We start from the raw sequence: 12,733 nt of genomic DNA, 5'->3' as shown, positions 1-12,733 counted from the left end.
CTTTAAACAGTTTGCAGTCTTCCTAAAAACCTGTACTTTCCAAATGAATTTCCCATTTTTTAAACTAACACATGTGAGAGCTTTGCTAGTGCATGCGTATCTGCGCTGGAGAATGTCACTGCTTTTCATCACGTAATGCAAGCTTGATCATCAAAGTGAGTTTTGGGAGAAAGCAGAATTGTGCCACAATTGCAAGTAGAAATTACAATTTACAGTTCCAAGCCTCCAAACAGATGTTACACTTCTGTACCTGTGCTGAGGTCAATGCCTGCCTGGTCTCCAGCAGCAGTACGCGACTCTCCAAGTTCTCCCACTGGTTGCTCTCGATGATAATCTTGCCAGCCAAGCTTTTCTCCAGAGCATGTATCCTGTGTTCCATAAGGGCCAACCGCTGCTCCAGTCTGCCAACACTCTCCAAAAGACCTGATTCTACACCCCTCAACCGGCTCTCGAACACACACTCCTAACAAGACAGCATGTGCATTAGATTGGATTTGACAAGTTCAGAACTTTAAAGAAGAGAAGGAATTGGAATTTTGAGAAATTGTGGAGTTCTAACATGAAATGGTTCAATAAAAAATAATAATAATAATTCATGCTTGACTAGTTGATCCCTCCCTCTGTGTAAATGTGTTGCAGGATGAACATTCTCACAATTGAATCTGCAGTCTGAGAGGAGTCCTCAAAACGCTCACAGTCTAAGCCCCTCTTTTCTGTTTCCTCGTCCTGCTGTAGCTGCTCTTCTGAGGAGCATCTGAGGAGCTTCTGAGGAGCTGGTGCTGAGCTGCTGCCAAGATGCTTTTCTACCAGTGGCTGCTTCTGAGAGACCTAAGAGGAAGGGAAAAAGCTATAATAATAATGATGATAATAATAATCATTATTATTATCAAATCACTTACTGTCAGAGCTGATAACTCCAGTGATGCACTCTCAGTAGAAGAGATCTCATTTTTAGTGCAGCTCTTAAACTGAGGCCTTCTCTTTGGCTTACTAACATGCTGTAAGACAACAGAATACGCAATGAGTCTACTTATACATTATGATATTATATTATATAATAAAGTGATAATATATTTTTTGTATTACAAAATGGCCGATAACCAATAAATTATATTATATAATTGCAATATTATATCTAAATAGATTTTAAAAAAAAAATGTAAATAAACCATATCAAACAAAACAATCAACAAAACTAGCAAACTAATATAGGTCAATAATTGAAATGGTACCATATCTCTATATACGAAAAACTGTGTGTGGGTAAATCTTTCAGATACCTTGCTCTCTTTAGTGAGTTCTTTGTGTTTGTTGAGAACGAGGCTAATGATATCACAGAGAATGATGACTTTCCTCTCAGCAAAGCCAAACTGAAGAAACTGCTGTTTGGTTAACAGTGGCTTATAGCTGAAAAAATCCCGCAAGACCTATATTTGAAGAGATTTTCCCATGAAGATGCAGATACAACAAAAAAACTGTGATAAAATAAATGGTTTACTTAAGGGGTTTAATGTATTAAAAGAATTGGAAGGACGTTATCCCCTAAGTGGGTTACAATTTTTGATTTGTAAGATTTGTAAAAATTTGTAAAATTTGAAAACCACCAAGTCTAATCACAGGGATAAGCCAGATGTAAACAGTGAGCTGTAGTGCAAAAGGAAAATGACGAGTAGAAAAATGTGACAAAACTGCCAAACACCGCTTTCCTGTTAAATGCCACCGGGGTCCTCAAGGTAATATGATGGGAGCACTAATTCCCCCCAGAATATTTCACGTGAGCTGCACATTATCATGAGACGAAGGCCAGATCTCTTTTAGAACTGCATGAAAGGTCAACGAACAGGAGGAAGTGCCGAAAGACAGAGCAACACTTCAGTCCCACGGCTAAACGTACAGAATCGGCTTTGAGTAAATCTGAGATCAGATGACTTGGACCAACATGAAGGCCAGTCTCCTTTTTTTTTCCTCTCACTACAGGAAAGAGACATGAGCAGAGAATTGTAATTATTCAAGACTTGGTGAAGAAGAGCTGCCAGTTGAACATCTGAATGCTTTGCTGGAGAATAGAGCTACAGATGCTGTGAATCACAGAGCTCTGGAGAGACCTGCATTTCTGATGTGGGGTGAGACCCGCCCAGATCAGCGACAGTGCCAATAAATAAGGCAATTAGGACAGGCAACACAAAGACTGGCTTTGTAAATTTAATTACATGTGAAATTGCTTTTTTAAAAAGAAATCCACCTCATTAAAGGCAGAGTGAAAAGCATTATTAATGACTACAACCACTCTGATCCATTTAAAACAACCAATTCCTTAAAACCACTAGCTCTTGAAAGAAATTACAAACAGTTTATAAAAGTCTGTAATAAAGATCTGTAGTTGATTTCAAATAAAAATTATCCAATAACTCTGACCCTAAAGCATGAATTGGATTAATATGTTTTAAAGGGATAGTTACATAAGTCTCTTTATTTCTTTTTCTGTGGAATATAAAATTAACTGGGTTTTTTTGTTTTGTTTTGTTTTTTGTTAATGGACACCAAAACTGTTCGGTTACCAACATTCTTTAAAATATGTTCTTGTGATCTGCCGTAAATAAATAAATAAATAAATAAATAAATACATTTTCGGCTGAAATTTGTGTTCAAATTATTGAAGTCAAAGTTCAGTTAAAAGGACGTATAACACATAACAAGCCACACAGTCAAAAATAATATATAGTGGTATATAAGGTAATGCAATGCACCTTGTAAACATTCTCAATAAATCGTAAATCATTCAATCCGGTTAGTTCCACGCCATAATCAACCAGGCGCTCGGTGAGTGAGGGGGAAAAGGACGTGAAGGCAAAGCTCACAATAGGAAGACAAGCTGATGGATCTCCCACAGCCAATCTGGAAGCATAAAACCCAACATCAATTTACGAAGCACTGACAAACCACACATTAAATCACAAAATCAACACCACATAAAGGTTTTAAATCAAATATAAAAGTTATTTATAACATGGCAGCACAAAATAACACTCTCAAATTGTCTGTAAGCTATTTTGAGTGTCGTGCTGGAGACAAACTAAGTCATATTTCTGGATCATCTCCAGCACATACAAGCCAAATGGATCTGTCTTTCTGAGAAGCACGTTGTGTTTAATGCATCTCACATCAAAACCTCTTCACCGCGCATCTGATGTGCAGCTTGGGTTCCTGGTGGAGAAACGGAGCTGGTTTTTGTAAAGCCTGTTTACAAGATATCTCAGCACTGGAGAGGCTCTGGACAAGTCTTCAACTTTCCAAACTTCAAAACAAAATGTGGACATGAAACACTGGCAGAGCCCCATTTTGGATGTTTATACGAGTCAAGATGTTTAAAGCCTAGGCCAACAAAAAAAAAAGTGAGGTTGGAGCTGGGGACTTTGGTGTCTAATGAATTACATCCAGCATATATCGTCTCTGCTGACTGCATATGAAACAGACATTCAGAAGAGCTATGAATTCATAAAGCCTTGATTGAGTCCTGTTTAATGAAGGAGATTTGGATCTACTCAAAATCTAGGATTTGTCCCCGTGGTCACATTTTACTAAAGGGGGTCCCTTTATTCATTTAATTGAATGAATCTAGATTGTATAATTTATATACCAATCTGAAGTAACTGGTTTTCTTTGTACGTTTAGATTCCAGCTAATATTGAGAGAACTGGTATTTGTGGTAGCACTATTCCTTTAACATTCATCATATTTCATACCTTTGATAGTCCACTTCTCTGGGATACTTCAGAGAACGGAGAGACGCTTCCAGCTTTCTCAGACATCCCTTCAGATCACCAGTGGACATCTCTGTCGTTTTCAGGATGGATTTCATCAAGAATTATATTTTAGTAATTTGTACCGTTGCCAATTTAACCATTCATTGAACATACCATGTATAAAAACGATATTGGCATGCTGTTAAGAAGTACATCTTTTGTTTTACTTGATTATATTTCGCACTTGATTTGCGTTAATAACAATTCTGTGTCTTACCGATGGCTGAGTTTTATAGTGAACTTTTAATTTCCTTTTGTTTTTGCCGCTGAAATATTCGGGTTTGTTGTGATAGGTTTCTATACGGTTCAAACCAGCGTTTCACTTCTACACATTCATGCCTCTGATTACGTCTATTAGATATTTTTCCCTTTAATGGGTTTTGTGTTAAACATAAAGCACGTGTTTACAAATTTGGTAATTTGTAACTTCATGAAAATGTTTATTTACTAATGTATTTATTTCATTACTTAACGTATTTAATAAATCCTGATTTATATATTTATTTGGCTGATTTGATCATTACCTGGTTCATTCAGTGTCTTTATTTTGGATTTTATTTTATTTATTTTTGCATTTTATTTTATTTAACTTTTCTTTTGTTTTAAATAAGCATACGAATTTGACAAACATGACACAAAAAAAAAACTTGCAATCGAAAGTGCACGTATTCGTACCTGTGGTTGGTTTACTCTAAGAGATTTGCGTCACTTCCACCAATAACAAGAGACGTCAGTCTGGCCAGAGTGGAAGGAGGCGGAGCTAGAGACAGGAGGAGGAGGAGCGAGTAGACTAATGAATGATAGTGAGTGTCACAGGATTGTCTCACCTCGATCTGCGGCGTCGGAGCTGTCAAGATGGCTGTCCTGGGCTCCTGTTAAATGACTGCGACGATTTCATCCGTGAGACAGTGGCAGATCAGCAAGTTATTTCGTCGCGGCGGCGGTAGAAGTATTTCACACACACACACAGAGGTGGGTGGTGCTGCTTTTAGCCGTTGACGCTACGAAAATAAAAACAGTAGCGTTCCATGCGTGACTTTGCGCGACGTCTAATCAGAGTTCGAGTTTATGTGTCAAATTGGCATTTCAACCAATCGTTTTAGAGAGAGGCGGGACTTTGTGCTTCAGCCAAACATGATGGAAGACCTTTTGCTAAGAAAATGTAAGCTGTAGAAAACCTCAATTTGTGTGCCAGTCACTACAACTCACAAGTTAAGTAGTCTGAAACTCTAAATAAGAGATGTTTATTTAATATATATAACGTCTTCGAGCTTAAGTTTATGTTTTATACTTGAGTAATGTGTCAGATGAGCTCTCCTTTGTTAGGACTGAAATCTGAAAGGCTACTGATATGCAAATGAAGGCAAAAATTTAGGTCAGAGTTTATATTACGTTTTAAGTACTTTTTGCGTAACAAACTGACCCAAAATGTTTTTTTTTTTCAGATACTGTTAATAGGATTTTGTGCTATATATAGCTTGTTCTTCTATTTACAGTAAACAGTTGTTTGTCAAGAGTAACACAATTAGAACATGCATGGGGTTGCCAGACCTGTTCACTTTCACTTTTAATAGAAACATAACATCAACAAAAAGTTCAAAAATGACCATTATAAGCTTTTCTTTTTTTTAAGATTTAAGAGCTGTTCCTGCTCTTAGGCAAAGCAGAGGCAAATTGCTTGTAAGAGTTAATTGACCTTGTTCAGATTTCCAGTCCATGATTTAAGAAGGTCTAAGAATTTCCAAGCTCCTCCTACAGAATGCCAGAGAGCAGGTGCAGTAGCATTACGTCAGACCCATGCATGTTTATGTCAATTTCATATAAGAAAGCCTGTCATGCTAGAGAGTCGGCGACAAGGAGAGCAACCAGAGAGCATTCAAGAGGCCATTAGAGACAAGAACAACAAGGCTTCTCATAGATAGAAACATGTTTTAGAAAGGAAGGTCCTTGGAGGCCACATAAAAAGGCTTAATGCATATCTCCAAGATAGGATTAGTGCTACTGCAGTGGAGATAAAGCTGCCATCGGGGCTTTTATTTCCTAGCTGACTACTGCACACTAGCACTGAAAACATTTTCCTAGAGGCTGTTTTGTTCTGATGAGGTAAGGATTCAGGGACCCAACTGAAATGATCTAAATCAAGAATAAAGTGCTGAGAGCTTGAGGTCTCTGGATTACTCTGGTTTAGTTTTACTCAAGGCAGAGAGATAAAAGGCTTTAGACACAAAGCCAGTAATACTGTAATATTACTATTATAAATAAATGTAAAAAAAGAGATGTGATATACAAATGCTTTCAGCAAAGCAAGAAATAAAAGCAGGCTGGCCTGTCCATATCAGATGTCTCATATGGCTGAGATTACATCAGTAGTCAGTACCCAGATCAGCAGTAATGCTGGAACTCAATTTAATCCATTTGAAATGGAAATTTACATTTGAAAAACATTGTATTTAGACTTCTGGTCAAAAGTTTGGAATACTTTTGGAATATTTTATTGTAAAATGTATTCTTGTGATGGCAAAGCTGAATTTTTAGCAGTCATTAGTCCAGTCTTTAGTGTCACATGATCCTTTTGAAATCATTCTAATATGCTGTTGTGCTGCCCAAGAAACTTTTCTTTTTTATTATCAATGATGAAAACAGTTTTTGCTGCTTAATATATTTTTGAAACCATCATGCACTACCATTCCACAGTTTGGGGTACCGTATGTAAGATTGGTTTAAGAAAAAAATAGGTTAAGTAAAGAGATTTTTATTATAGCATTTAAAGCATACTACATTGATAATAAAAACTATCATTGAACACCAATTACTGATAATGGTAGAATATAAGAATGATTTCTGAAGGATTCTGAATTAAAAATTAAAATTTGACATTTAAAATGTGTTAAAATAGAAAGACAGTTATTTTAAACTGTAATAATATTTCACAAGATTACTGTTTTACTGTATTTTTGATTTAATAAATGCAGCCTTGGTGAACAAAAGAGACTTTCTTTCCAAAAAAAAGTAACAAAAACTCACACATTCCAAACTTTTGACCTCTTGAAGTGTTCTGTAAATGCCTATTTAAATACATGCTACATTTTTTTCTCAAGCTACACACAAACTACTATTATAGTATACTATTTTAATGCATTGAGGGCTGAAGCCAGATGTATGTATGTATAGTGAATTTCACTCAAATGTAACATTTTTAGATCTGCAGATGGGTCAGGGTCTGTGGAGGGTGGTGAGGAACCAGCAGCTGCAGCAGCAGTACAGTGAACAGTGCTTCCTCCAGCAGGACAGAGAGCAGGGCCGGAGGATGGGGCCCCCGCTGGCTGAGCCGCTGCAGCAGCACCGCACACCGCAGTGCCAGGTGCCCGGCGCCGACATCAGCTACCTGCTGCGCGTCCGCAAGGGCAAAGAGGAGCAGGGCTTCATCGATCTTGAGATGCTGCCGCCCGAACTCAGCATCACCATCCTCTCCTACCTGAATGCTACCGACCTGTGCCTGGCCTCCTGCGTGTGGCAGGACTTGGGGAATGATGAGTACCTGTGGCAGGGGTTAGTGAGGGGTTTAGCTTCCATATAAAATCTAGAGTATTTATTGAAATATTTTTTTTTAATAATAATTAAGGGAAAACTATATAAGGGAGACAAGAAACGCATAAACTACCTGTCAAACGTGTAGAATAATGTTTTTGATATAAGTATTTTATGCTCACCAAGGCTGCAATTAATAAGTATTTATTTAATAAAAGTACAGTAAAACACTAATGTTAAATATCATTGCGAATTAAATGTTTTCTGTTTTAATAATTTATTTATATAAAAATATTCAGTATTACATGATCATTCATAAACCATTCCAATGCTGCTGAAATCATAGTTATTATTTTTATTTTTTTATTTTTTTATTATTATGAATAATAGGTCGAGATAAAAAAATTTTTTCAGGATTCCTTGAAGCTTGGAAAATTCAAAAGAGCAGCATTTATTTGAAACAGGAATATTTTATAGCATTACAATATAGCATTATAAATATGTCTATATTTTCACTTATAAATAATAAAAGCATGAATTTCTTTTTTTTTACTTATTGAACTTTTGAATATTAATGTATCACAGTTTAAAGAATAAATAAATGCAGCTTTGGTGAGTGTAAGAAAAAAATATAATTAATCTAAACTTTAAATGGTAGTGTGTAAGGTTTCAATGGATTTTATGCAAACTAAATTATATGAATTATTTCTGCTTTTAGATGTCCAGCTATTCAATAAATCAATACATAAATGATCTTTTAAAAACATATGACCTATTTTTCAAATATTCACTACTATAGAAAGTGTATAAGCATTTGTCCAATTCAATCTCTTGTTTTTCTCTGTCTGCCCTCTAGCCTGTGTAAGTCCACTTGGGGTCACTGTTCCATATACAACCGAAGGCTTCCATCTGGATTTTCATACAGAAAACTCTACATGGAATTAGATGAAGGAAGTCTAACCTTCAACGCCAACCCGCAAGAGGTACAAAAAAAGCTTTTGTTCTGCCTCGCCACAACAACGTCTCATTAATTAGAGGGCAAACCGTTTAATGTTTAAATTGGCAATAAACAGAGAAATGATCTTTCTTGACCATTTCTTGACCATTCTTGACCATGATTCTGACCAGCTAGCTATGATTAATATGACGGTTTCCTCCTCCACCCTGTAAATTCCCACATGACCCAGAAATGCTCATACTGCAGACTAAAGATATTATTTTTACAAGCTCACCTAGCATGAATAATGGTGAATGACACAGGCTTTTAGACCACAACCCGGATCAAAACGAAATGGATGGCTTTTCTCTCATGCAAGCTGCTCTTAAAACATAATTTCTGTTCAGAGATGCATTCGTATGTCTTGGCTCCCCCTCGCTCTTGTCTTAGGTTAGATTAGCAAAGCTTTAGCTGTCCACTTAAAGGACATGCGATAGCCTTGCTCCGGACCAAATCGCGGTGTCTGGTAAAAAAGCATGCCCCCTCCTTCTCTTTTTCCTCCTAATCCCCACACCCTGTTTTATGTGGGTTCTTTCATTCAGGGTATCAGTTACTTCATGTCCAGAGGTATTCTTGTGGACCACCCGAAGGAAATTGCCAAGTTTATATTCTACACCAGAATGCTGAATTGGAAGATGCTGCGGATTTATCTTGATGAACGGTTTGTTTGTTTGTTTAAATGTATACTATTAATGTCTTTTATTAATGTAGAACTTCCTCCGAGCTGTGAATATCAATACCATAAAATTTGCTGATTTTGGGGATTTTATATATTTATACACACAAGTATACATTATAAATTTATAATAATCTACATCTCATAAAAGCTTTTGAGGGAAAAATAGTATTCTGCTGCTGATAATAGTTAAAAATGTGGATTGAAACTACTGTGTTTGCAGGCGAGATGTCTTGGATGAGCTTGTCAAACTTCATAACTTTAGTAACCAGTTCCTCCCTAATGCACTGAGAGACTTCTTCAGACACATTCATGCACCGGAGGAGAGGGGCGAGTACCTGGAGACCCTCATCACTAAGTTTTCTCATCGTTTCTGTGCCTGTAACCCCACTCTGGTGCGGGATGCGGGCTTAAGTCCTGGTAAGTGAAGTTCAACACGGTCATAAAAGATCCCAGACTGGCACTTATACTACAGAGTGATCTAGTATGTAACTGTGACATCAAGAACACTGTGATTTGCTGTGCTTGTTGTCAGGTGAGTCAGCAGATCACAAGTGACGTACACTGATTTTGAAAATGAAAGCTGAAATACTGGTTCTAGTATTGGTACATACATAATAACAGATTGCAGGATTACCATTGTAATGTATTGATTTGTCAACCATAATTAAATCGCTGCAGATCTGCGTGATCTCATCTTTGTATAGAGCAACATGTGAGAAATCCTTGTATTTACACCGTCGTTTGTTTCTAAAGATGAGCAAAGCCTGCTGGCTTAAAGTGTTAGCAAAAGACGACCCTGCTTTGAGATCAACCAATCACAGTTACCTTCTGCAATAACATGTGACTTGTAGTGTGTGTGCTACTGTACAAGCAGGAAGATTTATTATAAATTACTGACAGAACTCGCACTTCAAGTCAAGATTTTTTTTTACCTTTAGATTCTCGACGTAAGACATTATTGATAAACTCTCTGAAGAATGCAAAGCAGGGACCTAATATATATAACGCACATACACCTAATTTTGATCTTAAATTCCATCCTACTTCAAAAATGAGGAGTAATTTGGGATTTATAAAGGGAAAAACTGAAGTGAAAAAGTACAGCAACTAAAGAGCACGTGCAAACTTGTAAATGTAAAGATAAATGGACAATCACAATATGCATTAATATTATTATATGCACAGATGAGCAACTGCTTTGTGATAATTATCTCAGTGATAGATGGATCCTTTATAAATTGGCTGTTAAAAAATTTCGGAAATTGTCGTCCATATACATTCAGCTTCATTCTATTTTCATCTTTATTAAAGATGTTTCTGCGTAATGCAGGCATTTTTATTTGATGAAGGGGTTACAAGGTTAACTGTGCTGAATGTCATAAACAGCACACCTCTCTCTTCTGGTTTTACAGATGCAGTGTACGTGCTGTGCTACTCCCTGATTCTTCTCTCCATCGATCTGACCAGCCCTCACGTAAAGAACAAGATGTCCAAGAGGGAGTTTATCCGAAATACACGGCGGGCTGCTCAGAACATCAGCGAGGACTTTGTAGGGCACCTCTATGACAACATCTATCTGATCGGCCATGTGGCGGCCTAGGCACTACAGCGCTTGACACGTTACAGAGAGACTGCTGGCACGCCAAACATTAGTGACTGCACTAGGAAGGATTCTGCTTGAAGCTGGAAGAAACACTGTGGGAACCCTGCAGGTCATTTTAAACTGAAGTCTTATGAGTGAAGCTCTTGATACGATCGGCTGCATTGCAAAGGAGTGGAGGACAGCCACAATCTGAAGAATCCGCAAAAGCGAGTCAGTTGTTAGCAGGCTAGCAATGGTAGCCACTAGGTTTCTCTATTACAAACCGATTAAACATGCAAAACCGTGTAGCTACATGAAGATATATGAGATAAGCTATGAAGTCAGTTAAAGCTGAATGTAGACTTTATTGGGCTTGCGTCATATTTACAAAGACATCTTTTTTTTCAGGTTTTTTGCAATATCTACAAAATTCAGGCAAGTCTAAGACATACAGTCTACGGTCACTGTGGTATCATTGACTGACTAAAACAGCACACCTATAATATTGATAATGAACAAAAGCATTTTTTTTTATTTTAATTCTGTGTACACACATTTGTTTTAGGGGGCTTTGTGTTTGTGCATTGTCACTTATGTCTCATCTTCCTTGAGAAGAGTAAAACCCTGTGAGACATTGTATGCACTGAATTTTTATTACATATCTTTCATAGGTTTGGTACCTTTTGTCATCTTCCTTTTCCACAGGTTGTTGATGTTCTTTTTGTTTTTTTGCATCACATTCTGTTAGACCGTTTTCCAATCATATATAAATGATATACACACAAATGCAAAAGAAATTAGCTATCCATTTCATGTAAACATTTGAGTATGTACAGCCAGAGGAATGTCCTTTTTCCGTTTAATTCATAGGATATCTTGTCTTTTAATTATATATTTACTCTAAGTTCATAAATGTGGGTATTTTTCTTTTATTCTGACTTACTACAATTGGGTGCCAATAGTGAGGATTAAATACTAAATATATACACAATAATGTAAAATCATTATTCACACACTCTGCATAGTTTAATGTCAGCCATTTTATTTGCACATAATGTATATATTTAAGTATAGAGATTTATAAACATAAAATTTTATTTTGGAGTATTTTAACTAAGAGTTGTTTTTTCTCTGAATTAAAAGAGTGAATTCTGTCCTTTTGCACTTTTTTTGGCATATTTATCATGTCATGATGCTATGAGCACTCAACCACTCAGAAAACTAAAATGCTGCAGCATTTATTTGTGAAATGTCATGCCAATAACTACATAATCCTGACCATTGTTATCCAGTGCTGAAAGAACTGTATTTTTAATAACCTATTACAGCTCATCTGTTTCTGATTTTTTTATCTTTATTTTTAATATGCTCTGCATTGAGTAGGTATGTATCCAGCAAATGCAATTCTGTTTAAACAAATCTACTTAACTGTAGTTAAATTGCAGAAAAGATTTGTTTAATATAGATTTCAGAATGATAACACTGGACTAATGCACTTATAGATTGTATCAAAAAAATAAATAAAACTTTGCAAAGCGCTGTTGGCGTAGTCACGTGTCTGATCCTTAGCATAAAAACGTTTAAATATGACGTTTATTTTCATTGAGTGGAATATATATTCTGTATAATATAAAGGCCTAGTTAAGTTAAGAATGCTTTTCGTAAATTGCAACTAGGTAAATAAATTACGCGACTACCTTTATTTAATCTGTATGAGAGGCCATTGAGAGAACAAACATTTACCGGACAGACAAAAGACAACTGTCGCATTGAGTGCGATTGCTTAATGTAGCTACCGTACTTTATTTATTCATTTAGGCTATTCCTAGATTATTTTGCATGTTCGTTTCTGATATTTTAGCTTGAATACAGTACATATACATATATATATATATATATTTGTATGATATGTTTGCTGCTATATTATAAGACTAAACTGAATGGAGGATATAAAATGCGTTTTAAATAGTCCACACATTTATGCCATTCGGAGAAATACAAGTTGTTGTTTAATAGAACAGCATCTGTTGTTTTATTTTTATTTTTATTTGCCAAAACTTTTAGGTATGTACCCATAAATTACCTTTAAAAATTAACCTATTCTGACAAATATAGGCCTATTCATTGGTGTAAAAATTGTGACA

The 12,733-nt window shown here is 36.2% G+C and overlaps 2 protein-coding genes across 2 annotated transcripts in view; one reads left to right on the top strand and one right to left on the bottom strand.

Annotated features, from left to right (window-relative positions):
* The window catches only part of cep44 (centrosomal protein 44), a 5,078-nt gene extending 910 nt beyond the window's left edge, over positions 1-4,168 (bottom strand). The window contains exons 1-7 of the mRNA XM_059554301.1: positions 4,021-4,168; positions 3,744-3,834; positions 2,748-2,895; positions 1,281-1,427; positions 900-998; positions 655-828; positions 251-463 (exon numbers count right to left, since the gene is read on the bottom strand). Coding sequence (XP_059410284.1) covers positions 251-463; positions 655-828; positions 900-998; positions 1,281-1,427; positions 2,748-2,895; positions 3,744-3,832 — 870 coding nt within the window. The 5' untranslated portion in view covers positions 3,833-3,834; positions 4,021-4,168. The remainder of the gene's footprint in view (positions 1-250; positions 464-654; positions 829-899; positions 999-1,280; positions 1,428-2,747; positions 2,896-3,743; positions 3,835-4,020) is intronic.
* A 394-nt stretch (positions 4,169-4,562) lies between these two features.
* Positions 4,563-10,952, top strand: LOC132143782 (F-box only protein 8-like). The gene is made up of 6 exons (XM_059554302.1): positions 4,563-4,775; positions 7,004-7,352; positions 8,188-8,314; positions 8,871-8,989; positions 9,228-9,424; positions 10,420-10,952. The coding sequence occupies exons 2-6, from the start codon at positions 7,012-7,014 to the stop codon at positions 10,605-10,607; spliced, it is 972 nt and encodes a 323-aa protein (XP_059410285.1). The 5' UTR covers positions 4,563-4,775; positions 7,004-7,011; the 3' UTR covers positions 10,608-10,952.
* The last annotated feature ends 1,781 nt before the right edge of the window (positions 10,953-12,733 follow it).

Source organism: Carassius carassius, chromosome 7 (genome assembly GCF_963082965.1).
Source record: "Carassius carassius chromosome 7, fCarCar2.1, whole genome shotgun sequence".
In the NCBI taxonomy this organism is placed as follows: domain Eukaryota; kingdom Metazoa; phylum Chordata; class Actinopteri; order Cypriniformes; family Cyprinidae; genus Carassius; species Carassius carassius.
The sequence above is the reverse complement of the archived record's forward strand: the minus strand, read 5'-3'. Positions and strand labels throughout refer to the sequence as shown.